The sequence below is a fragment of the Dioscorea cayenensis genome, chromosome 10 (genome assembly GCF_009730915.1).
Source record: "Dioscorea cayenensis subsp. rotundata cultivar TDr96_F1 chromosome 10, TDr96_F1_v2_PseudoChromosome.rev07_lg8_w22 25.fasta, whole genome shotgun sequence".
Lineage (NCBI taxonomy): Eukaryota > Viridiplantae > Streptophyta > Magnoliopsida > Dioscoreales > Dioscoreaceae > Dioscorea > Dioscorea cayenensis.
In genome coordinates this window covers 9,020,189-9,046,714 of record NC_052480.1, presented here as the reverse complement: position 1 = coordinate 9,046,714, position 26,526 = coordinate 9,020,189, and the positions used below count along the sequence as shown (strand labels likewise).

Genomic DNA, 26,526 nt, shown 5'->3' with positions numbered 1-26,526 from the left:
TTGATAAGAAGAGTAGAATAAAGTCAGAGAAGCCATTTATCATGTTGAATTTTCAGTGTTTCTTGGAATGCTAACAAAACTAGGTTTTAGGCCCAATATTTTAAAAGGTCTTGGAGAAGTCAATGGCCCAAAATTTCATGAATTTTTTAAAAGGCTTTGAAATCAAAAGTGTTTGGAGTATATGATACTGAATTATTTATTTATCATGAAAATATTATAAAACCATTATACTGTTACCAAAATTGGATTATTGGAATTCTCAGCCTACTTATCCTTAGAAAATTATTGTTTGTTGGACCTTGAGAATAGCACAAAATTCTTGTATCATTAAATTTAATTATTATTATTATCATAAGATATTTTTACCCAATGGTTTAATGCAGTACATCATATGAAAACAAAGATTTTTTGTTTTGTTATTGTTATTGAATCATTGATCTATCTTAAATTAACTAATTATTTTATATTTTTGTACTGCCTAGATACTTAATGCAATCTTTATACATTTGGTAATTTTTTTAGTTAATTGTCTTCATGAAAGTGATGTGATTATCTCTTGTAAGTACACCAACATTTCACAAGTACTATTGAAAATTTTTTGAATAAAATTATTTCTGACCTTCTTTATTATTATTATTTTTTTAACAATGTGAATAATTACTCTAAACACATACATGTATATTTTTTTATTATTATATTTTAATTATACATTTTGAAAAAAAAAAATCAAACTCTCAACCTTTCATTTAAGATTCAGGTGCTTCTACTTTATTGCGGTGGTTACCCAAATATTTTTATTATAATAAAAATAAAATAGAAACAGAAGTGATAAATAACTTCAAAGCACAAATAGCTGTCCTTACTTCCCCCTTCAATCTTTTTTCCTAACAAGATACAAGAAAGCATCATTTGAACCACAATGAGACCTAAAGGCAATGATAAACAGTGCTCCTTGTCTCCATTGTTACCCAACACCCATATCTCTCCCTTCTTTTCTCCCTCTCAATATCTATTCATCTTTATTATTATTATTATTATTATTTAATATCCATCTTTATCTCTCTATCTCTACAGACATCCATCCATGTCTTATGTATGTGAGATGTTGTGATTGGAGACTACAAGAGGTACACCAACCAACAAAGCCAACCATCCATGTGGAAATGTTCATCTATATTGAAATCGAATGAATGAATGAATGAATGAAAATAAAAAGGTTTGGTGATCAAACAAAGTTCAAAGACTTGGCAACAAGTTTGGGCATTATGTTTTGTGTTCTTGGTGGTGTGATAAATGTACATCATAAGAGTCAGCATTTTCCATTAATTTGTCTCCCTAATGTTTAGGTCTTGGTAGACCAATGGGGTACACTTTGCTTCTAATTCAACAGGACTCTTCTTTGATTCTTGTTAAGATTATGTGATTTAATGCCTTGGATTTCAAGGAAAGGGTGAGTTTTCATTGGGACCATTTTGTGTTGTGTTTTGTTATGTTATTAGGGAGCATCCTGATTTATGGCTTATTAATGCTTTTGGTTCTAAGTCTTCAATCAAACACGTTAAGACTTTTTTTTCTTCTGTTTTTTTTTCCACAATTAATGTATATTTGTTTTCATGATTGTAACGTGTTTTGATATTATGGTTTTTTCTTATTCATATATATATATAGAAGACAGTGTAGTACTATAAATTTATAGTTGATTAATGGTTTTGGTTCTTAGTCTTCACTTAAACAGTGTCACAAGACCTTTTATCTACTATTCTTTTATGGTTTTTTTTGTAATTTTGTAATTTTGTAATTTTGTAAATAACTCACTTAAGTTATGGTTGATCAAATGGTGCTGGTTCAAGTGTTCAATCATTAGCATGTTTTGTTAAGCATTTTTTTTAATGCGTGTTCATTTTTATGATTATAACTAATTTCAACATTGGTCTTTTTTCCTATATTTTTATGAAATTATTTATCTTTCCTCTCAAAACTTTTTTATAATCGTATATATCACGTTCAAGTATTGGATTGCATGATAGGACCTTTTCTTTTTTTCTAGTATTTTATTTTATTTATTTATATTTTTTAAAAAAAGTGATTAGTACCAAATTAAAGGACAGACATGTACAATAATTTGAATGACTTTTTAGAGATAAACTCCTTTGTCATGCAACCCTAAAGGGGAGGACTAAAGGTAGTTCTCACACGGTTCCTATTCTAGTATTTTTTTTAAATGGGCTTCTAGTAAATTTTTTATATTAAATTTTTTTTTTGGCGGTTTAACAATTCCTTCTAGTCTTTTAAATAGGAAAAAAATCCATCCAATGAAAATAAATTTCATTTTAATTATTAATCACATTTGAGGATAGACTTCCTAGTACACTACTTTATTTATTAAATACGTTGAAAAAAATCGTTGTTTCAATTGATTTTGGGCGAGTTCTTGGATTCTCTAATGGTTAAAAATAATTATTCAATTTTCAAATTACACTGTGTGAATGTTTGATATCTATACGACAATTAGTGTTGAATTATTAATTGAGTTGCATCAATAAGTTTTTTAAAGGAAAAAAAAACTTATTATTATCTAAATTTATAATGTTTCAATTTGTGTGTTTTTTTTAAAATCACTCACTTAAAAAGGTAAATAAAAGTCTATTTAAATTATTTTTTTAATATGTAACAATACTTTAATTGTGTATAATTTAAAATAAATTTTATTTGTAATTATTTATAATAAAAATATTTTTATTTTTATATGAACCAAAAAGGGACCGTACCTTAGTTTATTTACATTAAACTCTTCTATGCATGAGCGAGACAGGATTAAATATGTTTATGTGTAGTATAAAAGTGAGTGAAATTTTTAAAAAAACCAATAAACGGCTGTAACACGTTACTTGTCCACTTGTCAATAAAAAAAAAAAATTAATTTTGAAGCAAAAATAAAACACAAAAATCATGAGAAGAAGAAGAGTCCAAGTGCTAATTAAGTTGATGATGGGAAAGTGTCATACAAGGCCTCTATCTCTCACGTGCACTGTGTATCCAACTCCGGAGCTGTCTACCGTTGTGCTTCTTTAATTAATTAGTTAGTTAATTAATTAAATTAAATTAATTAATTGATGGGACCCTGATTCATTTGAATTATTCCTTGGATCATGACCATTCAGGCACGTGTGAGTGTGCATGCACGCACGCATGTCTCCCTCCTCTTAATAATGCTACTTCTCATCTATTTAATATGTTTATTATCTAATATCTATATATATATATAGATATAAATTATTATAATTATATGATTCGTTATCTTTTGATATGTTATATATGTCTGGTTGAATTTGAAGCAGCAGAGGCAAGTGCCAACCAGCTATTATTCAGATGTTATTGTCATTATTCTTCTTTCACTTTTTTTTTTTAAAATTTATTATTTGTGTTTATTTATGTGATACCTAACAAACACGGCACATAAATTCATGTTTTTTTTAATCAATCATTCTTTTATTTTATTTATTTATTTATTTCATAAAATTGATAAATCAAAATAAAAAAATTCACTGATAGCAGTGAGACTACCATCAAACTGAATGGAGTTAAAGAATAGCTACAAAGATAAGAAAAAAAAATTCAAAACAAATAAGATAAAAAAAATGAGAGGAGACCACACAATTCAGGAGGAGTGAATAGAAGTTTTAAAAAATAATAATAAAATATCGGTCTATGCCAGTTTATGCGATAATTAAATTGAGGTTATGGGTCATTTCACTAGGACCAATGAACAAGCTTAGGAAGTCATGATTCTGCTTAATAGTCGTAATAGAGTCCTTCAACTTAGGAGGGAGAAATAGCAATGAAAAATATAATTAATTTGTTAACCAAATGTTTTAGAAAATAGTCAGAATAAAGAAATCTTAGATAACCTAAAGATGGGTGGAGTCGTGGATATCAAATTTGCTAATGTGTTGAGAAATTGGTGGAGATCAAATGTGTAGCACACATGGTTTCAATATTCAAGTGGTGAATGGACAATTAAGAAAAAAATGGTTGACCATTCAACCATTTTTTTCGGCTACAATGATAGAGCACAAATGTTATTGTAGGCAACATTACAAGTTTTTTTTCCTCTCTTTTCGTCCTCATCTATTTAAAAAAAAAACACTCTATCCACCTCCATCCATTCTCTTTCATATTTTTTCTTTTTTGTGGACATTTACGGACATCTGCTAAAAACATTTAGCCATATATATATATATATATATCACTAAGAAAATAAGAGATATTGGCTTCTATCTCCTTCAATTGGTATACAACAGTGAATTTATAGGAGATTGACCTTAAGCTTGTATACCTTCGAACTCGGAGGTTGAGCGAAAGGGGTTTGAGTTTCTTCCTCCTGAAGATGTCCAGCCTTGTAACAGTGTGGGAAATATTTCCCATAGACACTCCGGTGGCTAAGTTAGTGAAGAATAAATGTTAGTCTTTTTCTTTTATATCCCTCCCCTCAGTTTAAATGAGGGAGGCTATTCATAGCTGTAGGGTTAACAATTATGTAACAAGTAAATGATTTACGTGTTTGAGATAGTGGGGTATTACGTGGTTTAATAGAAGTTTGACTTAGTCTACATCAGTTGCTCCCCCTTCTATCTTTAGGGTTATAATCTTAAAGATGGAGGTAGGTCCTTATCTGTTTCAAACTTTAAAACTTACTTTAAACCTATCCTGATAGTAGTAGTAGTAGTAGTAGTAATAATACTACTACTAATCATAATAATAATAATAATAATAATAATTTATCCTAATCTAGATAATATGGTTGGATAAAGCTCTAATATACTTGAACTATCAAATAAAATATAGTTAAATAGAGATTTATCATTTTCTTGTTGAGTTTAACTCAAATTTGAACTCTTATCTTTTTACCTATAAGGAAGCCTCCACCCTTCTTTTAGAATCACACAGCTCGGACGCTTTCTTTTGGTCTCCTCTTACTTGCCCTATTCCTCCTGAGGTCGTAAACTTCATTAACAAATAGTTTGAAGAAAGCACAGCTCTCATGTCATTAAATAAACACCTTCCTAGGATTGCATTGTAGGCCGATGACATAGACTTGATCATCATAATGTTTGCTATTCTTGTAATGTGACGTGGTTCCTCACCGAGCATGATCGGCAACTGGATTGATCCTATGATAGGGAATGATTATCCTGAGAAGCTAAATAGTGGGGATGACACATTCTTCAATCTGTCATCTGATAAATTTATCTTCTCAAAACAGTTCCAATATATAAGGTTTATAGAGCTCCCATTATCCATGAGAATTCTCTCTACTGGGAACTTCATAATAGTTGCCAAATTAACCATTGTGTCATCATGTGGTATGACTACATCTCCTTGATCTTCGAAAGTAAAAGTAATAGGTTCTTCATTCTCTTGAGATTTCATGATGTTATTAACTTCATGGGCTTACCTTGCATAAGCCTTTCTTGATGAAAAGGTCTCACCTGTAAAGGTTTTACCTCAAATGATAACATGTATTGCAGAATGAGATGGCTTGTTGTCTAAGGTGGGGGTTTTCTTCCTTCCCTTATATTCCCTTATCTTGGAGTCTCTTTGATCATTCGTTCCCTTGTTAATTATCTTCATATCTTTCTTTTTTTAAGTAAGATGGTTTCTCGTTTCTCCATGTTTCCGAGTAGACGAATTTGTTCAGCTTACCTTGCCACACTAAAGATTCAATCTCATTCACCAGATCTCTGAATCGATCAGATAAGTGTCCATGGGTTTTGTGAAACCTATCATATGCGTCTATAAACTTGCCCATTGTTTTGTTTGCCTTAGGAAGAAAGGTAAGAAGTCCAGATCCTTCTATAGTTGCAAGGATGGTAGAACATGGTTGGATCAAAGGTGTAAAGTTCTTAAATTTGAGTTTTGGAACTTATCTGGGTTCGTTTCCATTCCAAGCTTTCTCCCTTCATCATTTGTGTCATCTCTATCTTTTCTTTTCTTATCTTTATTTCCACCGTTAATGTGCCTCATGACATCCTCAAAAAGGATGAATTTATTAGCCAGATTGAACAGATCTCCAAGAGTAAGGGGTTGATATAGGGAAAGGGACTTTTAAAAATCTCTTGATCTTGTCCCTTGAAACATTCCTGATACTGCCACTGTAGTTTGAAGATCTTATACTTCTAAGGTAGCAGTACGAAATCTTTCAACATAGTCGTTCAGGCTCTTTTTCTCTTCTTGTTTAATGATCAGAAGGTATGAAGCATCCTTCTTTCTTCTAGCATTAATGAGGAATGCATCTATAAATTCCTTCCTCAATTGATCAAAGTTTAAAATTGATCCTTCCTTTAGATTATTAAACCATATACGTGCATGCTTAGTCAAAGTAAGTGGAAATGCTCTGCACATGATTGCGTCCTCCCATTCATAAAGAAGCATCACCGCCTCGTAGTTTTGCATATAGTCATAAGGGTTACCATTTCCAGAATAAGTTGTTAGGTATGGCATCTTGAATTTTTTGGGTAGGGGTTTTATCATGATTTCCTTGATGAAAGGAACCTTACTTCTCTGTGGTGCTTTCTCAGTAGGAACTAGCTTCTTCTACTCCAGAACATGTGCAATCATCTCACTACAAGAAATGTGACCAATATTTACAAAAGCAATTCATAGAAAAATATAATTTAATCATAGAGAAAATTTATTTTCTACGAAACTAACTCGTAGACCAAATCATAGAGAACACCCTGTAGGTAAAAGTCTTTTTCTATGAATTTATGTTTTCATCGCCAAAAGTAACTTTTTTCTCAACCTTTGTTTTCATAGAAAAATTCAAGGTATTTCATTGTTAAAGTAGAGAAATTGCAGAGAAAAAACATTTTGCCTATGAATAAAATTTTAGGCTATGGTTCATTTCTTCCCCGACGGTTAGTATAATCATAGATAATGAATGAAAATAGATTCCTTCACATCTCTCTTAAATGCTCTTGATTCTCCTGTGCAGGTATTTTCTATCACCTCTTGGATTTTTTTTTGCATTTTTTCCTGCTAGTGGAGGTTTAGCCCTCTCTTGGTTATGAAAATGTGGATCGCCTTGCTCTTGTTGTTCCATAGCTTGTTTTCCCCTAAGATAGAGGTTAAATAGGAGTGTTTGTTGAGGTAGGGCTTGTTGGACAAAGAGCATTAAATCACCCAACTTGCTATTATTTTCGTCGAACTATTTTTTAAGTGCTTCATATAATACCCTGAACCTTTGGATAATTACTGGAAAAATATATTCAGGGTATTACTACAGTTGCAGTAATATTTTTGTACAGAGTAATTTTGGTGAGAAACCCAAGCGGAAAGAACAAGGACTTAAATGTAAAAGTTTTTAAAAAATTTTGGGTTAAAAAATAAATGAAAAGGATGGACATGAAATGTTTATGGAAACCGAGGACTGAAAAGTAAGATGGAAGGGATCTTTTAAAAAATGTTGTGTTATAACCTGGGGACCGTTGGGTAATTTGAAAGGACCTTTTGAGAATACTATTTCATAATTCAGGGATCATTGGTGAGTTTTTCAGGGACTGTTTTGTAAGAAAATATATTTGGAGGGATTGAAAGTGAATTTCGGCTGAAAATGTAATTTAGAGGAAAAATCTAGGGTTTGAGAAATTGTTCATCTTCTCTCCATCTTTCGTGCTACAAAGAACCCTCGAGAGGAAAAAATAAAAATAAAAATGAAGAAAAAAGGAAAAAAATTGGATATTTGAGGTGGGGATGGGAGATCACGGGAGGAGAGCTCATGGGAGGGATGGTTTTAGTTGGTAAGAGCTTTTTCTGGTGTATTTTTGATGAATGAGTGTATGTATGCATGTATATATGTGTATTTGATGGATTTGATGAAGATAATGATGGATTTGAGTAGGGAAAAAAACATGTTTAATGGTTATAGATGATTGTTGCTCAATTTCGTGTTGAAAAATCATCAGATTTGTGATGAATCCAGCTTGAATGAAGGATGAGATTTTCGGCTTTTACTCGTAGCACCATCCTGAGCAATCGAGATTAGGGTTTGGTTTAGTTAATTAAGTTGATGATTATGATGATTAAGATGTTAATGATGATGGTTAGATTGGAATTGGTTGAGTTAGCCAAGTTGATTTGGTTGGATCAAACCAAGTTATAATTGATTTGGTTGAGTTGAATTGAATTGAATTGATTGAGTTGAGTTTGATTTGGTTTAACCAAGTTCATTTAATTGAATTGAAATTGGGTTTGGATGAGAATTGAATTGGTTGGGTTTGATTGAATTGATCCCAGTCGGGGTTTGATTAAATCAAGTTGGAGTGGTTGGACTGAATGGTTTGGTTGAATTGAATTAGTTGAAGTTGATTTGGGTTTGGTTTTGGATGTTGGGCTAGGGTTTTGAGCTGAACCAAGTTGGTTCAATATATTTTTGTATAAGAACTGAGTTGGTTCAAGGCTGATTGGTTTAATTAAACCTGGTTCAGTGAAATTGAGTTTGGTTCAGTGAATTTGAGCTTGGTTCAGTGGAATTGAGGATGGTCTCGAGTTGGTCCGGAATGGTCTAAAGTCCAAATTGAGTTGGGCTAAGTGCAATCTGGAGACCAATTTGATTATGCAAGGGTCGAGTTTGAACCGATTGAGTGAGTGAGCCCAATGAGAGTTGATTATTATTTTTGTATTTTCTTTTTGAGTTTAAATATGTTATTTATTTTTTTATTATATTATTCTATTAGGTGTTGTTCGGTCTTTGGGAGGGAGTTCCGTGTCTAGCAAGGAACCCAAGGACACCGGGTGAGTTTGGTAGTGGCTATTATTTTAAATAATTGATTAATTATTATTATTTTGAAATAATTGTTTAATGGCTAGTATTTTGGAAATAAATGTTTAAGTATTTCATTTTATCATGTTTAATTGCGATAAGGTCGAAATATACTTATATTTATTTTTCCCTACGATGTGCCATGATAACCGTATTGATACATCGCTTTTGTATAATTATATGTATTTGTGAATAGTGAAAAATACATGTATATGTGATTTAATTATTCAATTTCTCAGTATTTATTTTTTTGATGGTATATATGCTTTTGATTTGGAGTGATTTATGTAAAACCATGTGAGCATATTAAAGATGTTTTATCAGGCATTGTTAGTAGAATTGGTTTTCATTCCTCGATATAGGAATGGTATCATGGATCTTTACTCGGTATTATGCATGGTTATACTTTTGGCATCGGGCTTTGTGGAAAAATAATGTTTATTTCCGCGACGTGAATACTTGTCCCGAAAAGGATCCCGTGATATGATTTATATCGATGGTATTATTGTCATGTATTTACTTGATGGTTTTAATGGCGACGTGCTAAGGCCCCGACTCATCGCAGAAGTGGGTCCCCACGGGCCACCTTTTAGAGGTGGCGTGGTGGACCCGAGTATTGATTTCTACGAGGGCCGCCTCAGTGGGAGCGGAGAGCCCCTGATCGATATTCATCGGTAGCCGGGTCACCGACCGGTGAACCGATGGGTCAACGTTAAGGACATGAGTTCCTCGACGGCCTCGAACCCAGCCGCCACGGCGAAGGTTTAGAGAGTTTTCTAGACCATGTTATGTCTAGGGTGAGTGTTGGGTATCATGTTATTTTCGAATTTGAAATTTATGTTATTTTTGAATCGTGATGAGGCAAAGATTCTACAAAAATTTTGTGTTTTCCGAGAAAATCAATCGATGTTGATCTATGTTGAATTTATGTTTCAAAAGTTCTTTAAAGATAGTATTTTTGCTAAAAATTCCTGTGATTTTTGGAAAAGTTGGAAAAATTATTTGAGAAGTTGGTATTTATATACTATATATATATCGTATTTAAGTATTTGAAATTATTAAGCCACCACCGACCAACTCGAATGTGTCAGAAGTTGCGTGGAGCGGGGACCCTAGTAGATCACTGCTCGACTATAGAGCTAGTCGTTGAGTCCGGGATTGCAAAGTGGGTCCTTCTTCCTTTCTTTTATTTATTGTTGTTGTGATCTCAGTAGCGGTTGTACTCGCAAATTTGAAAGTATTTGTATTTATAGTATTTCGATTTGAACCCCGTAGTTTGTGTAAAATTGTAAATTGTGATTTGTAGGTCCCGATTTTGTTTAAAGCTAGGTAGTCGGGCTTCAGCTAAAAGGGAATTTTAACTGATGGGTGCCACATTTACCTCGGTAGAAGGGGTGGGTGTGACACTTCATATTCGCTTAAAGGAATCATTGGCATCATATCTCTTGAGGGCCCAAGTGGAATATCTACTTGTTCTTAAAAGTTCTCACTTTGAGAAATCATTTCATCTTGAGTAGTAGCCATTTGAGAGCCTGACGTCTGGGACTTCTTTGGTGGCATTTGCTTAGATTGAAGAGACTACACAAAGGTAAACTTGTGATAATGGCCTTTTGATCGTGTTCCCACAGACGGTGCCAACTGTTGCTTGCCTAGATATAATAGTGAATTTATAAGAAATTGACTTTAAGCTTGTATACCTTCGAACTTGGAGGTTGAACGAAAAGGGTTTGTGTTTTTTCCTTCTCAAGATGTCCAGACCTGTAATAGTGTGGGAAATATTCTCCACTGACATTCTGCTGGCTAAGTCAGTGAAAAATAAATGCTATTATCTTTTTTTTTATATCCCTCCCTTTGGTTTAAACTGAGAGCTGACTATTTATGGTTGTAGGGTTAACAATTACATAATAAGTAAATGCTTTACGTGTTTGAGATTGTGGGTGTGATATGAGATAGTGGGGTATTACGTAGTTTAATAAAAGTTTGACTTAGTCTATTTCAGGTTTAACTATATATTACATAAAAAATGTGGATGAGAATCTCATGCTTAATTTCATGTGGTCATTTTATTTTACATTGTTTTGAAGTCAAAAAGGCATCAATAATGTGACATTAGAGTGGCTCTCGCCTATCAAAGCACAAGGAAAAAGGGACACTCTTTTAGGCTACCTAATGTATGACTTTCACATGGACAAAACAACAATCAAGTAACTATCGCAGCTTTTCCTAATCTAACCCTATCTTTGCTCTATTCTAGATCATCTCCAACAAGCATATATATGATATTTATTATTGTACTATTTTTTTGAGAAAAAAATTATTTATTTATTTTTTATATTACTATGCTGTGTATGCACACAAATTATTTGCTTTCACTGGTTTCATAGCACATGTTTGAAATATAAATCATATATAATACATATATTACAGATTTTCTTTATATATAATTTATGAAATGGGCAATCTCTGTACTAGAAAAGTTGTCATTTTGTTATTTTGGATGAGTTCATATCACATGTTTGATATATAAATAATATATATTATAAATGATTTTTTAAAATGTATATGGTGGTGTTTGGTTGTGGTTGACATAGGTGTGTGGATCGGGAATATATATATATATATATATATTCGCATTGAAATTTAGCTATTTAAAAAAATATTTTTAATTCAAGCTAAGCTGTCTTTCACAACTTTGTTTTATTAATTATGATGTCCACGATGAACTATTCTAATTGCATTTTCATTAAGTTCATTATTTTATTCACCCTTTTAATCCAATTCAAAAGAGTGCTCAAGTTGGATAATTAGTATATGAGACTTTTTAGCACATCTAATTGGTTTCAAATTAATTAATTATAAAATGCACTCATAATTAATTAAGAACTAAATAATATGTGTACGGTATAACAAACATGTCCATAATGTATTTAATTATCACATAACAAATAAACAAATAAAACCAAAAATTGTATTAAATAATTGATATTGACAACTGCTTTACAATTTAATTCTAAGCATAGAATCTGATTTTCAAATAAACATTTAAAAACAAGAAGATGGAGTTCGTTTTAGTAATAAAGCACTGCTCTTAAAAGAGAAAAAGACTAGTTTGATTCTAATCTCTCATGCATGTCATGCTATTTTCTACTTTTTTTATGGTTTTTTTTTTTATTTCCGTTTTTTTATGTTAAGCTTTTCACTTGCATATAACTTGCAAAAATGAAATTTTCTTATGTTGCTTTCCAACAAAAATTAAATAAAAATTTTATAAAATAAATATACTATTCTTGTTTTTATTTATTTTGGGGAAAAAATCAACCTATATTTTTCTAAAATTTATTAGTTAGTCCTTATTTACAAAGTCATATAAGTTAGTAAAACCAATTTACGGGTGTATATCACCAAATATGATTTTTACAAGATTATAAAATCAATTCGTGGGGTGATATTTATTATTATTATTATTATTATTATTATTATTATTATTACGACCATTTTTCTAGAAAGATTCAGATTTAAAATCTGAGACGTTCAAGTAATAGCTAGATTTCAGATCTAACGATCAACGTTCATTTTACGAAATCTAACGTCATATCAAAACGTTAATAGTTTTTAAAAAGCTAAGAATGCATTAAAAAAAGTTTATTCTCTATTATTATTTTGATAATATAGATACACATCCCAAATTTTGAATTATACTATAGAAAATAAATTAAAATTCTCTATTTTTTAAATAAGAGTTAATCACACCATCATTTTTCTATTGCTCTAAAAAGAATTGAGGTGATTTAAGATATATATAGAGAGAGAGAACAGTATTTTGTTTTATTAAGAGAATTCTGTGAAGTAGGAGTGAGTGGTTGAGGATGAGAAGATGATATGATATTTGGAAGGTGGTGGTTGGATATTAGACATTGGAGAAGGCACCACTAGAAGAAGATGGTGACATGAAGTTGGCCCACAACAAAAGAGAAACAAGTTACACAGGCATGAAAGGGTGGACTTATGAGAGGAGTGTGGGGCTCACTAGTGTTTCTTGGCTCCCTTGGTGGGTAACATACAAAGCAAGCAACCACAACAAACTCAATAAAACAAGTCATCATCATCTTCATTACTCTATAAATATATATTTATATTTATTTATATTTGTGTCCCACCGCACGCTTCTTCTATTCAAGATTTGAAGTTGTTCCTTGTGTCCTTTTTCTGGAATTAATAGTGTAGTGTGACAGCTAGAAATGTTGGTGTATTGAATTTGGATTACGAAGAAGGATGACTTATTATTATTTTTTTAATTTAAGAAAGAGGTATAGTTTTGTCTATGATCTATTTTGTATATTTGTATCAAGTTTTTTACATAAAATATTCATATCTTATTAAGGAGATAGATTCGGATCTCAATCTATACAGAGTGAAAATATGTATTGTTGAGCTTGTGGTTGATTTTACACATATTCCAATTCTTGATACATAGTTTGTCCATATTTATTAAAATAAAAGATGTACAGTTATTTTGTGTTATGATGATTTGATTAAAGATGTATTAATTCTTGAGGGATAGAGTTGTTGTTGAACGTCATGCATTGGAGATATTTTATGTTGATCATGGTGATTATTATTGTACAGTAGATTGAACAAAATTACATGTTGTTCTTTTATGTTTTTGTTTGTTTGATTGATGGATTTTATTGTTGACATCTTGAGGTTAAATGAGGAAGGTAAGGATGTTTTGTTTGCTTGATTACATTTGCATGTCTATAGTTGGTGTATTTTATTTTATTTTTTCTAGTTGTTTTTTTTTTTTGAAACGTTTGTATTTTTTTAGGGGATACATAAACTAAATTCTCAACTATATTGTGGAAGGTAGCTGCCCCCACTAAGATTTGAAATATCTCTTATACACATAGAATTTACATATATATATATATATATATATATAGTTAATTTTTTTTATTTACCATTTGCCCTCATTAAAATTGAAAAATTAAAATATATATATTAAACATCGCCCCCACTAAATAAAAATCCTTGATTCGTCCCTCAAAGAAAGTCGATGACACTACCATCTAGTTATTGCACTACTAATTTTGTATGTTTATTTTTATAAATTATTATTATAAAATTTTTATCTAATTTCATTTATAATTTTTCACACTATATATATATATGTGTATGCATGTTATATAAACATACAAAATTAGCAATGCAATAACCATATGGTAGTGTAATTTGAAGACGCAAGGAAGCCGATAACACTACCATATAGGTTATTGCATTGCTAATTTTGTATGTTTATATATATATTATAATTTTTTTTTATCTAATTTTATTTATAATTTTTTCACACTATATATACGATGAATTGTAATTTGTGGACGTTGGCAGAACATCCACATATTACAAAAAGTTAGACGGAGAAAAACTAGAGAGAGATAGACACATAATATTACGGAGAGAGAAAACAATAATGTCATGTACAATGATCAAAACCATCTATAGGAAGGCTAGGTGAGGTGAGAGACTGTTTGTGTTTTTATATATTTTTTTGGGATACAAATGAACTTAGGTAGCTCGAGATTACACAAGTATTGTTCTGATAAACGATCCAACGATCTACAATATTCTATCACATATTTGTTATCATGCATCACACTTTTCATTATTCAAAAGAGATCACTGTTCATTATTCACTCATTGTTCACCACACTTTATTGTTTATATGATTTAAGGGAAATGCTTTGTATTGTTCTGGAACGAAATTATACTGTAAGTGAAATTACTATGTAAGTGAAAAATACTCGCATTTCTATTTCACATCATTGCTCTGGTTTCTGTAACTCGAAAAATCGCCGCATTATTTTTTAATTTGTTTGGTTTGATGTAAGTTAGAAGATATGGTCACATGTAAGTGGAGGGGGTGAGGATTACTCAATATACTTTGTATTATTATTAATTATTTAATGCATTTTAAAAATAATTTAAAACTAAAATAATTAATTTAATTTAATTTAATTTAATTTTTAAATTAAATTAAATGATTTAATAAAAAGTATTTATTACATTTAAAAAATAATAATCGAGAAACTCAAATAACTAGCTCCAGAATAATAATAAGAACTTAAATAATTAAATACTAACTCTAAATAATTAATTTAACTCTCCCCATCTACTCTTAACACTAATGTAAATTAATTAATTAATTAACTTAATAATAATTTTATTAAATTAAAAATATATAAAATTCTTTAATTTTATATAAAAATATTTTTAATTAAAATTAAATACAAATTGGTATATTTTAAATATAAATTTAATAAAAATATAAATAAGTATAAGTTTAATTATATTAACAATTGATTACATGTAAGTTTTCATTTTCTTTTAATGCATAATTTGGAGAGTGAAGAATGGTGATTTTAGCCCAAATGTTTTCTTTTGCATTTTAAACTTACGAGAAAATTTCTCATGTAAGTTGAAATCATGACAATAACTACAAAAGCTATAGCTCATTTTACGTAAAAACGCGATTTCAGCGTAAGACCAAACAGCATTTTTCATGTAGAAGCGTTCACATTCACGCTACTTACGTGCTATTGACAGGGGTAACTAACAGTACTTTATTGTACATATAATGTGGCAGCCGTTAGATTGACAATAAATAGTGATATGCAAATATTTGTAGATTTTCTCATATTAGCGATCCCCTATAAAAGATGTGTAAAGTGAGAATATGAATTAGGATGACATAATCTTTTCAAAGATGGTTTTACTTAATTAATACTGATAAAAATTAAATATTAAAAAATTTAAAAAATTAAAAACAATTAAAAATATTTTTTTTTATTTTTATTAATATTATTTTAAAAAATAATTATCAAATATATCTATTGAAATAATCAAATTGTTATAAAATGGTTGTATAGTGCCTCTCACCTTGTTTGACTAGAGAATAGTTGCTATCCCTCAACCATCCAAGGCACACTAACATGAAAAATTTCTAAAATTTTGTTCATATTTGAATGAAATAAAAAAAAATGTCAAACTCACAACCAAAATAAAGACAATGATTAGCCTAACATAGAATCTAGGGATTTAAAACAAATACTTGATAGTAAATTTCCAAAATAAAGAAATTAATTAAACGATGAAGATCATTAATGACCCCACTTTGCATGTATATAATATGCTAATGCTATCTTGCATGAACTTGTTATCAAGACAAATACACAAGTGTGACATAAATAAATAAATAAATAAATAATAAAACTTACTTGATAACAAAGTGCTTGAAGTGCAAGGCTTTGTCATTTCATTTGCGCTAGATTCAAGAGGAATATTACATGAATCATAACTACACTCATGAGGACACGGCCCACACTTCAATGAATGATGCACTCCCACTTATTTTATTTTAGCCTCAACTTCGATTGTATCTCATTCTTATAATATATTTATTTAATATTTTTTTTGCTAAAATTAATTATATGTCTATGAAAATTTCAAAACACCCTAATCAATCCATCTGACATTTGAATTTCATAAATAGTTAATTTTTGTTTTCAGTTTGCTTATTTTTTTACTTCTCACACCTCACTCCTTTAGCTATTTTTTAAATAATTTCAAAATTATCCATCAATGTTGGTGAGAAAAGTCCTGCCAAGCCTTGTCCAACTTTTTAAAAAAAGTGTACATATATCTATCACTTCAATTATTTTTTCCTATCTTTTCACTTAACTCTTGTACACGGAAATGCTACATCTTAATTGGAAGATAAAAATATTAAACGAAAAATAGAACATACTAATTAGAATACTTGTATTGTATATGGAAACTTGCAATTATAAATAGGAAAGCTAATTCGCAAGCAAAATCGTTATGATTCTAAATTAAAAATTAACTTATGATTACCATTTACTTCTCGGGATTCGCAACCACCCAAACTGTTTCCCCGCAATGAGTGGAGGGCATTTTAGTCAAAATATTCCAAACTTCATTCCGTTCGTTGATAGAAGGATTGAAAAAAAACTCATTAAAAAAGAAGGGACTTGGTGTGAATATTGAAACTTGCAAGGTTTTTTTTTGTTCATTTCCTGTTTGTTTGTTTATGTTTTTTTATTTTTTATTTTTATAAATGTGACAAGCGCAATAGTCAGATTTGTGTGCACAACTAAAAATTGATCACTGGTTGTACTCCTCACTTGGTGGTACGGAGATGGGCTCCTATACGGCGAACATTTTATGGCATCCTATAGATAGGGGGCAACCCTCATTTGTGCACAGTGTACCCTTGCCCCACTTTATTTCGGGTGGGATTTAAACACCCAACCTAAATGAGAGCTAGCCCAATGTTGGCAACATCATTTTATTTAGGGAAAAATACAAAAAAAACCTTTGTGGTTTCCAAGATTTGCAAAATAAGGAATAAGGGTTTTTTTTTCGATTATATGATGTGTGGTTTTCCAGGTTTGCAGAAAAGGGAAAAACTGTTAACAATATTAATTTTGTCATTTTTGATAGGAGTAAATTCATTCATTCATGTAAAAAACCGCTATGTGGAATTATAAACATGATTTTGTTTGATTTTTGAAATTTATTTATTTTTAAGAATTTTTGAAGAGATTAATAAACTTTATATATATATATATATATCATATAAGTTAGTTTTTAAATGAAATAACGATTTTATCCATTTGGGTTAACACCGTTAATGACTTGTTAACAGGTTTTTCCTCTTTTTATAAATCTGAAAAACCACACATCATAGAATCGGAAAAAAACCTCATTCTTTATTTTGCAAATCTCGGAAACCATAAGGGATTTTTTTTTTGTACTTTTACCTTTTATTTATTCTCTAAAGCAAATAAAAAATTTATTAAGCCATAATTAATCGCTGAGTATTAATTATACATAAAGAAGCCTAGGATGTATATGCCTTCTTTTTTTTTTATTGCTGAAATTTCTTTAAAAAAATCATTTAAAAAAAAGTAGCATTCAAGTTTTGAAATCGAGTAAATTTTTTACTAGGTCACTAATCACTAAACTTTAGCCTATTTTCACTTTGATCACCTGAACTTCAATTTATATCAATTTAATTACTCAACTTTAATTTAATTTCAGCAAGTAACAAATTAAGGATTTTAACCGCTTATTTATTACATAGTTGTTTGAAAATCGGAGTCAATTCTCCTTATAACACGCTATTAAATCTATTGGAGGCGTCTATGTTATCGGAAAAAAAGCCACATCATTTATTTGGGAGTCAAAATTCTTTTATTTACTATCCAGTGAAATCAAATTAAAGTTGAATGACTAAATTGATATAAATTGAAGTTTGATAATCAAAATAAATTTGAACCAAAGTTTAGTGACGTACTAAAAAATTTACCCATTTGAAATCAATAAATTTAGAGATTAATTTAATATTATTTTAATATTTGCATATATCTATGATTTTACATCAGCCTGCATCTCTGATCTTTGGGTATTCCTCCGTATCAACAATATATTTAATAACTAAATATTTAAAAAAACCTCAATGGAAATGTGGATCATGTCAACCCCCTTCTTTCTTCATGATCATCATAAAGGCATAGAGTACTTCTCTGGGAAATTAATAATAAATAAAAAAAATAACATATTCATTCTAGTCAATGGAACACATTAGTATGTTTTAGGGCTGATCTTAAAGGAATCTAACTTGAAGATAAAAAGAATAGATTTATTTTTAAATTAAATAGAAATAGGTATAGATTTATTTGCAAGTTTTTCAAATGAAAAAATATTTAGTTTTTCCTAAAAAGGGAATAGCTTGAATGATTGGTTTATTTTTTACTCTGTACATGTTCCTGTTTGACTTTTCTTATAACATTTTAATTTTAATGTATTACCTGTTCAACCATGAAAGCATAATTATGTAGTTATTTACTAAAAACTTATGGATTGTTATGGTTTTTATAGTTTTAGTATAATTCGTTAAGCATTTGTGTCTTTGGCAGTTATTTTTTGAAAGCTCTATTATCATTTGTCATTTTTTTTATTATTGTGTTATGTAACAATTTCTAGTGGTTTTAATGACTATTATTCTATTTATATGTTCAGTAATCCTTAGTTTTGATCATAATTTTTTGTATACGTAAAAGATTTTTTATTTTTTTGGTGGTTTATTTATTTATTTATTCTTCTTTTTTTCAAACATTAAACCTATTTTCACTAGATGAGAAACACTCTTTAAAGAATGTAATGTATAAAGCAATTTCAAGTTATGCACATATTTTCACTAGATGAGAACACTCTTTAAAGAACTTAATGTACAAAGCAATTTCAAGTTATGCACAAGATAATATTATTTGGATGATTGCGAAATGAAAATTTTTTTATTTTATTTTATAATTTAAATCTAAAATAATATATTGATATATTTTATAAGCATCATACGTAAAGAGATGCATCTAAGCCATTTAGCCGACATGTGATTCTTTGAAATGAGTAATTTTATTTAAAAAATTGATTTAATGAATTAATAATTTGATAAACGTCTCATTAAGAAAGAATAACAAAAATGAATCATTTAAACCATAGACTTTAAATTTTATGGTCATATTGCATACTGCGTATGTCTAATCTGTTAAAATGAATATGTTTTACTTACATTTGGTCCAATAAGATCTAGTTTATTGTGAGATTCAACTTTAGATTCTATACTGTAGAAGTTAATCTATATATATTTAATTATCTAAAACAACTCATTAGTCAAAATAGTTGTTTCAATTCTTTCAAAACAAACAAACAAAAATTATTTTAAACTCTTCAATTCTCTTCATTGATCAATACTAAATAAGTTTCGGGTTCTCACAACTTAACCCTAATTCTGAATCACTTCTCAATTTACTTCTCTAATCTCATAGACTATTTTTTTTAAAAAAAAAAATGGATGAATCATATATATTAAACTAGAACAAGTACAAAATCACCATTAGTCGAGTGGGAAACAAACAACAAACATAGATAAACCCACTAGTTGTGGATTAGCAACTACAAAAACACAAAAAGGAGACCGAAAAGTCTCCACAAAGCAACACCCAGAAACCCGCTAGCCTGCTGCGTGATCAAATACCTCCTAAGAAGCAGACACCCTAACAATCTCCTCCGCATGAGATCCTAGGAACTCCAAGCTTCGTCGAACAATCGTCATAGACTCCTCAACATTTTCTTTAAGACCATTGGACGCTACTGTGAACCAGGATAATAGCATACGATTAATCTTCAGAAATATAATGTGAACAAGCACCACAGAGGCATTAAAAATGAAATCATTATGAACAAGTCAAATGTTCCACACAATAGCCTTAATCACTAGGTCCCCCATAATTCTAAAAGACGGCGCCAAGAAGGATCTCCAAGCGCCCAGACCAATGTCAAAGACTCAGATAAGTTTGGCAGCTGCAGAATCCTCCCAAAAAAGGCCACGCTTGCCTAGCGATAGGACAATGTATAAACAAGTGGTCAACCGTTTCCATGTCCGAATGCATTAAACACAAGTTGCTGTAGGCAAACGGTTACAGCATCTCTTCGCTAGATTCTCCAGAGAAAGAATTATGTTCATCCATACTAGACAATTGAAGAGATTGATTTTCTTTGGGCAAGAACTATTCCAAAAGAACTTCATAATCGGGCAACGCAAACCCCCATCAATAATGAAATTATAGAAAGATTTAACTGAGAAGGCACCATTTCCAGTAAGCCTCCACCGTTTCTGATCAGGCAAATCATCAATAAATTACCAACTTACACATTAAAAAAATTAAACTTTTGTTAACCAACAGTATTTCATTGTTTTTGCAAATCAAAAACTAATTAGTCCACATTAAACATAAGGTTCCTCCCATCAATTTCTTTGCGTGCATAGTCAAAATTAAACAGTAAAAAAATAAGTAGTTGGTAAGCCATGATCCTTCCTTCCAAACTTTGGCTATAAATGCTAACAAACCAATCAATCAATGTAGCATTTAATTTCCTTTTTAATTTTGTCACAAGAACATACTATTCCCTTCATCCAAACTCTGGTTCAAATGTCTATTAAAGAACCTTTTTGCCTCTCTGGTTTTAAGGTTGAACCAACTATCCATGAGACAACCTCCATTAAACCAAGGAAAAGTAAAAAAAGCAATGTCTCATTGGATACTTGGCCATAAAGTTTAGGTTGTACAATGATGCAAGAATACAGAGAAAAGGGTCTACCAATAAGTGTTCCCTCTTTGCCTCTAAGAGAATCCCATTTACATAGCAATCATTTGCCCTATGGCACTTGCCATCTTCATCCATCCATACTTGCTCAACATTAAACTATTGAACATCAAATTCTGAGTTTTTTATTTTATTATCTTGAAATGTAGATAAATTATGGAAGAGCGAAATGAAATATTAACTTTGTGTTATCAATTTTTTTATCTTGTTTTTGTTATAAGAAATGGTAAATAACATCTGTGTTTATGAAGTTTAGTATTATTTTATTTAAAAGAATTTTTTTTTCACTTGTAGTACTCGAGGTATATTTATGTAATCTATGTTTTACATTACCTTTTCAAACTGTCCTATCTTTTTCTCATTTTTGTAATTGATTTGCTCATCATTGTTTATATATATATACATGTTCGATTTAATTTCAAAAAAACTTCTAAAACATCATTTACAATTTTTTTTTTAAATTTTGCTTTTTATTTTTACTTAGTATAGTAGATAAATCTAAACACAATCTACTGATTTTTATAAAGAAGCAAAACAATGCTGAGGTAAAATGTAATAAATAAATAAATTTAAAAAAACTTTTTGGCTTTCATTTATCTATTATTTACATCAAACAAAAGCTAAAACTAAAAAAAATCTATTTATATTTGTTCACACTCTTTTTAAATTTTTGAAAAAATATAAAATTAACAAAAATTAAGGAAGTTAAACGTAGTGGGATGATATAGTCATTAACATAAACAAGTATAATGCAAAAGCTCAAATTAGGTATTATTTATATGAAACATAAAACAATGGTTTATTTTGTAGTGGAACCATAATTTAATGGTTGTTACCCTCAAACAAGAGAGATATAATATGTGGGACCCCCATCAAAACAAAAGGCAAAGCACCCATCTCATCATTCATCCACCAAATAAGTGAAACAAGCTTTCTTCCATCTTCCTTTTAATCAAATTAGGGTTCAAGGATAAGATTGTCAAGAAAAAAAGGCAATCAAAGCTTACCATATGTCACCGTTTTATGAAAAACTCCAACCTACATTAATCTTTAACAAGTGGTAATAATTAGAATTTATAAATATAGAATATATTACTTTACTTTAATAATAATGGCACTATTTAATATACAAATTATTTTAATAACATGTTAATGGTTAAAGTTTATTTTATTATTATATTACGCAGGATTTTAACCGGATTTAAAAAATTTCGCTTGGATAAAAAAATGAATACATATTATTACCATTACATACATTATTTTTTTATATTTATAATATATTTATGTAAAAATTATATTTAATTATATTTAAATTTGTATGGAAAAAATATAGAAAACTCCACTTTTGTTATGAGAACATTATAATGGGACACAAAACAACGAGCAAAACTAAACAAAACAAAATAAGAGTGGTCCTAAATTCCACCCGTGGTAAAAATGGGGCCTAGCACAAAAGAGATACAAACTAACCGACAGAAATAATGAAAATACTAAAGAAATAATCCACAAGAGGGTAAGTAATTTATCAACGGTGTCTCCAGGGGCCTTATTTATTATTTTCATAAAAAGATTTCTTAATTTTTTTATTAACGTTGTGGAAAAAAATTAAAAAAAGTAATTTGTATTTTTTTAAAAAAATTATTAGTGGATGTATAATAATTATTATTATTTAAGAGTATATGAGGAGGTAATTTTCTCTAATTTTAATTTTTTTAAATTATGTCATAAGAGATATTATTATGGATACATTGGCGCCGTCTTTTTAGTAAATATTAGTTTTTAGTCTGAAAATTTTCACTTTCCCTTCTCTTTTTCTAGTTCAAAGATCCCATCACCTTTGGTTTTTGCATATACAAATTGATTGAGATTGAGCTTGACATTCACCTTCCATCCCCAACTTTTTCTCTTTCTCTTGCTTGCATTCGTCTGCTTCATTGACTCATCCTCTGCCTCAAAACAATTCATCATTAATTTGTCTTCTTTCTCATATTCACATCCCCTTCTCTCTGCATGCTTTATATTCATCCATTCCTATCTTTCTTCCTCACAGTTACATGGAGAAGCATGGCCAAATATAACTCCACCAAAACAATCACATCTTTCTCTATTCTTGTTCTTGTTCTTGTTCTTGATTCTTCTTGTTGTTCTTGTTTTTAAGGATTTGAAAGATGAAGTTCATGAAACTGGGGACAAGGCCAGACACTTTCTTCACAACTGAAGCCATAAGGTGATGCCATATACTTTCTCAATTCAAAGACAAACATTTCATTATAATATGATCATCAATCTTAAACAATTCTGTTGATGTTGTTGTTGTTATTGTTGCTGCTGCTGCTGCAGGTCTGTGTCTTCTGAAGTCACTACAGACCTCAAAATTCAGGTCCAAAACAGTCTCTATTTGCTACACAAGGTACAACAATATATAGAAATTGAATTCAGTCTTGAATTTAGAAACTAACTTAACTGTCAATGCATGCATGAGGCAGTTCCCGCTGCTCTCCAAATGCCAACTCTTGCAGAAACTGGTTGCGGAAACAAAGAATTCATCATCTGATATAGTGCTTCATCTTCCAGACATTCCTGGTGGCGCAGAAGCCTTTGAGCAATGTGCAAAGTTCTGCTACTCAATCACCATAACTTTGAGTGCACTAAACATTGTGTCTGTCCGTTGTGCTGCTGAGTATCTTGGCATGACCGAAGAGGTTGACAGAGGCAATCTCGTTTCGAAACTCGATGTGTTTCTCAAATCCTGCATTTTACATCGCTGGAAAGACACACTGGTGGTACTGCAAAGCACTAAACAGTATCCTGAGCTATCAGAGAAACTGAGAATCACAAGCCAATGCATTGAAGCCATTGCCTCAATGATCATTAACAAGAGGCCAACAGGCAAAGGGTGGTGGGCAGAGGACATTGCTCAATTGGGAATAGACCTTTATTGGAGGATCATGGTGGCTGTCAAGTCTTCAGGGAGTGTTCCAGATAAAGTTATAGGTGGAGCATTGAAGGTTTATGCTTGTAAATGGTTGCCCACTGTGCAAAGGAAGCAAGTGCCAGAGATTAATTCTTCATGCATGGGATCATTCCAAGAGATCACTTCAAAACACAGGTTGATTCTGGAGAGAATTGTGAGCTTGCTTCCAATGGACAAAGGGTCTGTTTCTTGTAGTTTTCTGCTGAAACTTCTCAAGTCCGGGAACATACTCAATTCTTCATCATCTTCAAAGATGGAGTTGGTGAGGAAAGTTGGCATGCAGCTTGATGAGGCAACTGTTACTGATCTTTTAATCCCTTCTCTTTCTTATAATGATGAGACTTTATATGATGTGGACTTAGTTATTAGTATTTTGGAGGAGTTTATGCTTCAAGGACAGAGTCCTAGGACTAGTCCTACAAGAGGGAAGTTTGGGGGGATTGAGAGGAGAAGGAGATCAAGGTCAGCAGAGGACATTGATTTTGAAGGTGTTCAAGAAAATAGCAGAAGATCATCTTCTGCTTCTCATGGGTCTAAATTGAGAGTGGCCAAGCTCATTGATGGTTATCTTCAAGAGATAGCGAAAGACGCTAATCTTCCAATGGAGAAGGTCATTGCTCTTGCCGAGGCTGTGCCAGACTTTGCAAGGCAGGATCATGATGATCTCTACCGTGTCATCGATACTTATCTCCGGGTATGCATTTGTTCTCTTTCAAGCTTGATTGTCTAATTAACTGAATTGAACCTATCTATGTTTAGGCGCACCAGGACTTGGACAAAAGTGAAAGAAAACGATTGTGTCGAATACTGAATTGTAAGAAACTCTCCGTCGAAGCTTGTATGCACGCCGCGCAGAACGAGTTGTTGCCATTGAGAATGGTGGTACAAGTTTTGTTTTTCGAGCAAACACGCGCGGCTATGAATGGAGGCGAGGTAACTGAGCTTCCTCAGAGTCTCAAGGCTTTGTTAGCGAAAACAAACTATGTAGATCAAGGTAATAAGAGAACAAATAAAATGCCAAACATTAGCAATGCTGAATCTTTTGATGATGATTGGAGCATGCCAGGGTTCAAAACCCCGAGATCGAAACTTGCTACGTTGAAAATGAAACTAGCTGAAGCAGACAATGATGTGGAGGAAGATGTTATGCAGTGCGACAGTTTAGGGAGGAGTGGTTCTTCCCGGTTCAAATCTATTTGCTCGATTCCTTCCAAACCTAAACGGATCCTTAGTAAATTATGGGCTATGAATCGAAGTGTAAGTGAAAGAAATTGATTCGATAAATATTTGCATATAAATATTAAAGTTATCTTGATTTGCTTCAACTGCGAAAGTGTTTTTAGTTGTTTTTTTTTTTTTTAATTTATTGCTTGATCAGTAAAATTGGTATAAATTTATTTATTATGAAATTTGATAGATTTTGATTATTAAGATTTAGTAAATAGAATGACATGTATTGAAATGGACCATTCCTACTGCTCCACTAGATTAAGGACATGTGTTCATGTATTTTAATAAAATAGAATTCTAAAGAAATGACCAAGGGACCATTTTAATAATATTAATTAATTTAAATAAAAAATGAAACACTATTAGGATTATTTTGAATTGATATTATAGATAGTTAATAAATTTTATGTTGGGTGTTTGTGCAGGTGATACTTGATTTATGGTGTCAATGTTGATAGAGATGAAAAACACAATGAGATGAGGGGTTTCTACATATTTGAGTTTTTTTAAAATAATTTTTGGATGGTGATTATTACTCTAGTGTTATTGTACCAAAATATGTGCTTATGTTTTGTTGATATTTAGTTGCAAAATTTGTTTGATTTGTATGGCTAAATAAAGACTTACATGTCAATTTTTATTGTATTTCTTATTTGCAAATGTTAACTAAAATTCTTTTTTTTTTGTCTTTATTTCTATTATATATTTTATATTTTAAAATTTTTTTGTCTCTTATATTGTCATGCAAGTGACACATAGTCGGAAATACATGGTCGGTGATGTGATGTATCACAATTCAATATCAATTAAAATAATATTTTTATTATTTTTTTGAAAATATTTTTTAGACTTAATGACTTGGAAATAATATGATATAGCACCATATACCACAACATTTATGTGCATAGATTTTTAAAATAATAAAAAAAAAATCATGATGATGGGCTGCAAAAGGTCATATGGACCTTGGCATTTTCTGATCATTTGGATTGTGCTCACTTATGATCCATCAGCGTTTCTTTTACCAGTGTTAGGACAGTACCTATTTATTTTTATTTTATTGAAAAAGATTTTTCATTTTCAATTTATTATTTTCAATTGAAAAATAATATACTGTTACTTTTATAAATCAGTTTCAATTTATTTATTTTTTTAAATTATTTTCATAATAATTCATTTTAATAATTCCAACCAATGAGATTTCATTTCCATGTTAGTTTTCGTTGTGCCCCTTGCTATTAAAATATATAATAGACTT

At 30.5% G+C, this 26,526-nt stretch overlaps 1 protein-coding gene across 3 annotated transcripts; it reads left to right on the top strand.

The window, feature by feature from the left end:
- The first annotated feature begins 22,976 nt into the window (after window positions 1-22,976).
- LOC120270684 (BTB/POZ domain-containing protein At1g67900) lies at window positions 22,977-25,736 on the top strand. Of its 3 annotated transcripts, XM_039277755.1 has the most exons (6): window positions 22,977-23,291; window positions 23,405-23,474; window positions 23,551-24,732; window positions 24,798-25,032; window positions 25,105-25,295; window positions 25,694-25,736. In XM_039277755.1, exons 1-6 carry the CDS (start codon window positions 23,233-23,235, stop codon window positions 25,721-25,723), a joined length of 1,767 nt encoding a protein of 588 aa, XP_039133689.1. In that variant the 5' UTR covers window positions 22,977-23,232; the 3' UTR covers window positions 25,724-25,736. The 3 variants fall into 3 exon arrangements, with proteins under 3 accessions (XP_039133689.1, XP_039133687.1, XP_039133688.1); XM_039277753.1 differs by having other exon boundaries at window positions 24,798-25,295; XM_039277754.1 differs by lacking the exon at window positions 25,694-25,736 and having other exon boundaries at window positions 24,798-25,328.
- Window positions 25,737-26,526: the final 790 nt, after the last annotated feature.

Coding starts and splice junctions, on each gene's coding strand:
- LOC120270684 (XM_039277753.1), top strand. CDS start 23,233: ATGAAGTTCATGAAACTGGGGACAAGGCCAGACACTTTCTTCACAACT. Junction 23,292..23,404: donor TTCACAACTGAAGCCATAAG/GTGATGCCATAT, acceptor CTGCTGCTGCAG/GTCTGTGTCTTCTGAAGTCA. Junction 25,296..25,693: donor TATGGGCTATGAATCGAAGT/GTAAGTGAAAGA, acceptor GTGTTTGTGCAG/GTGATACTTGATTTATGGTG.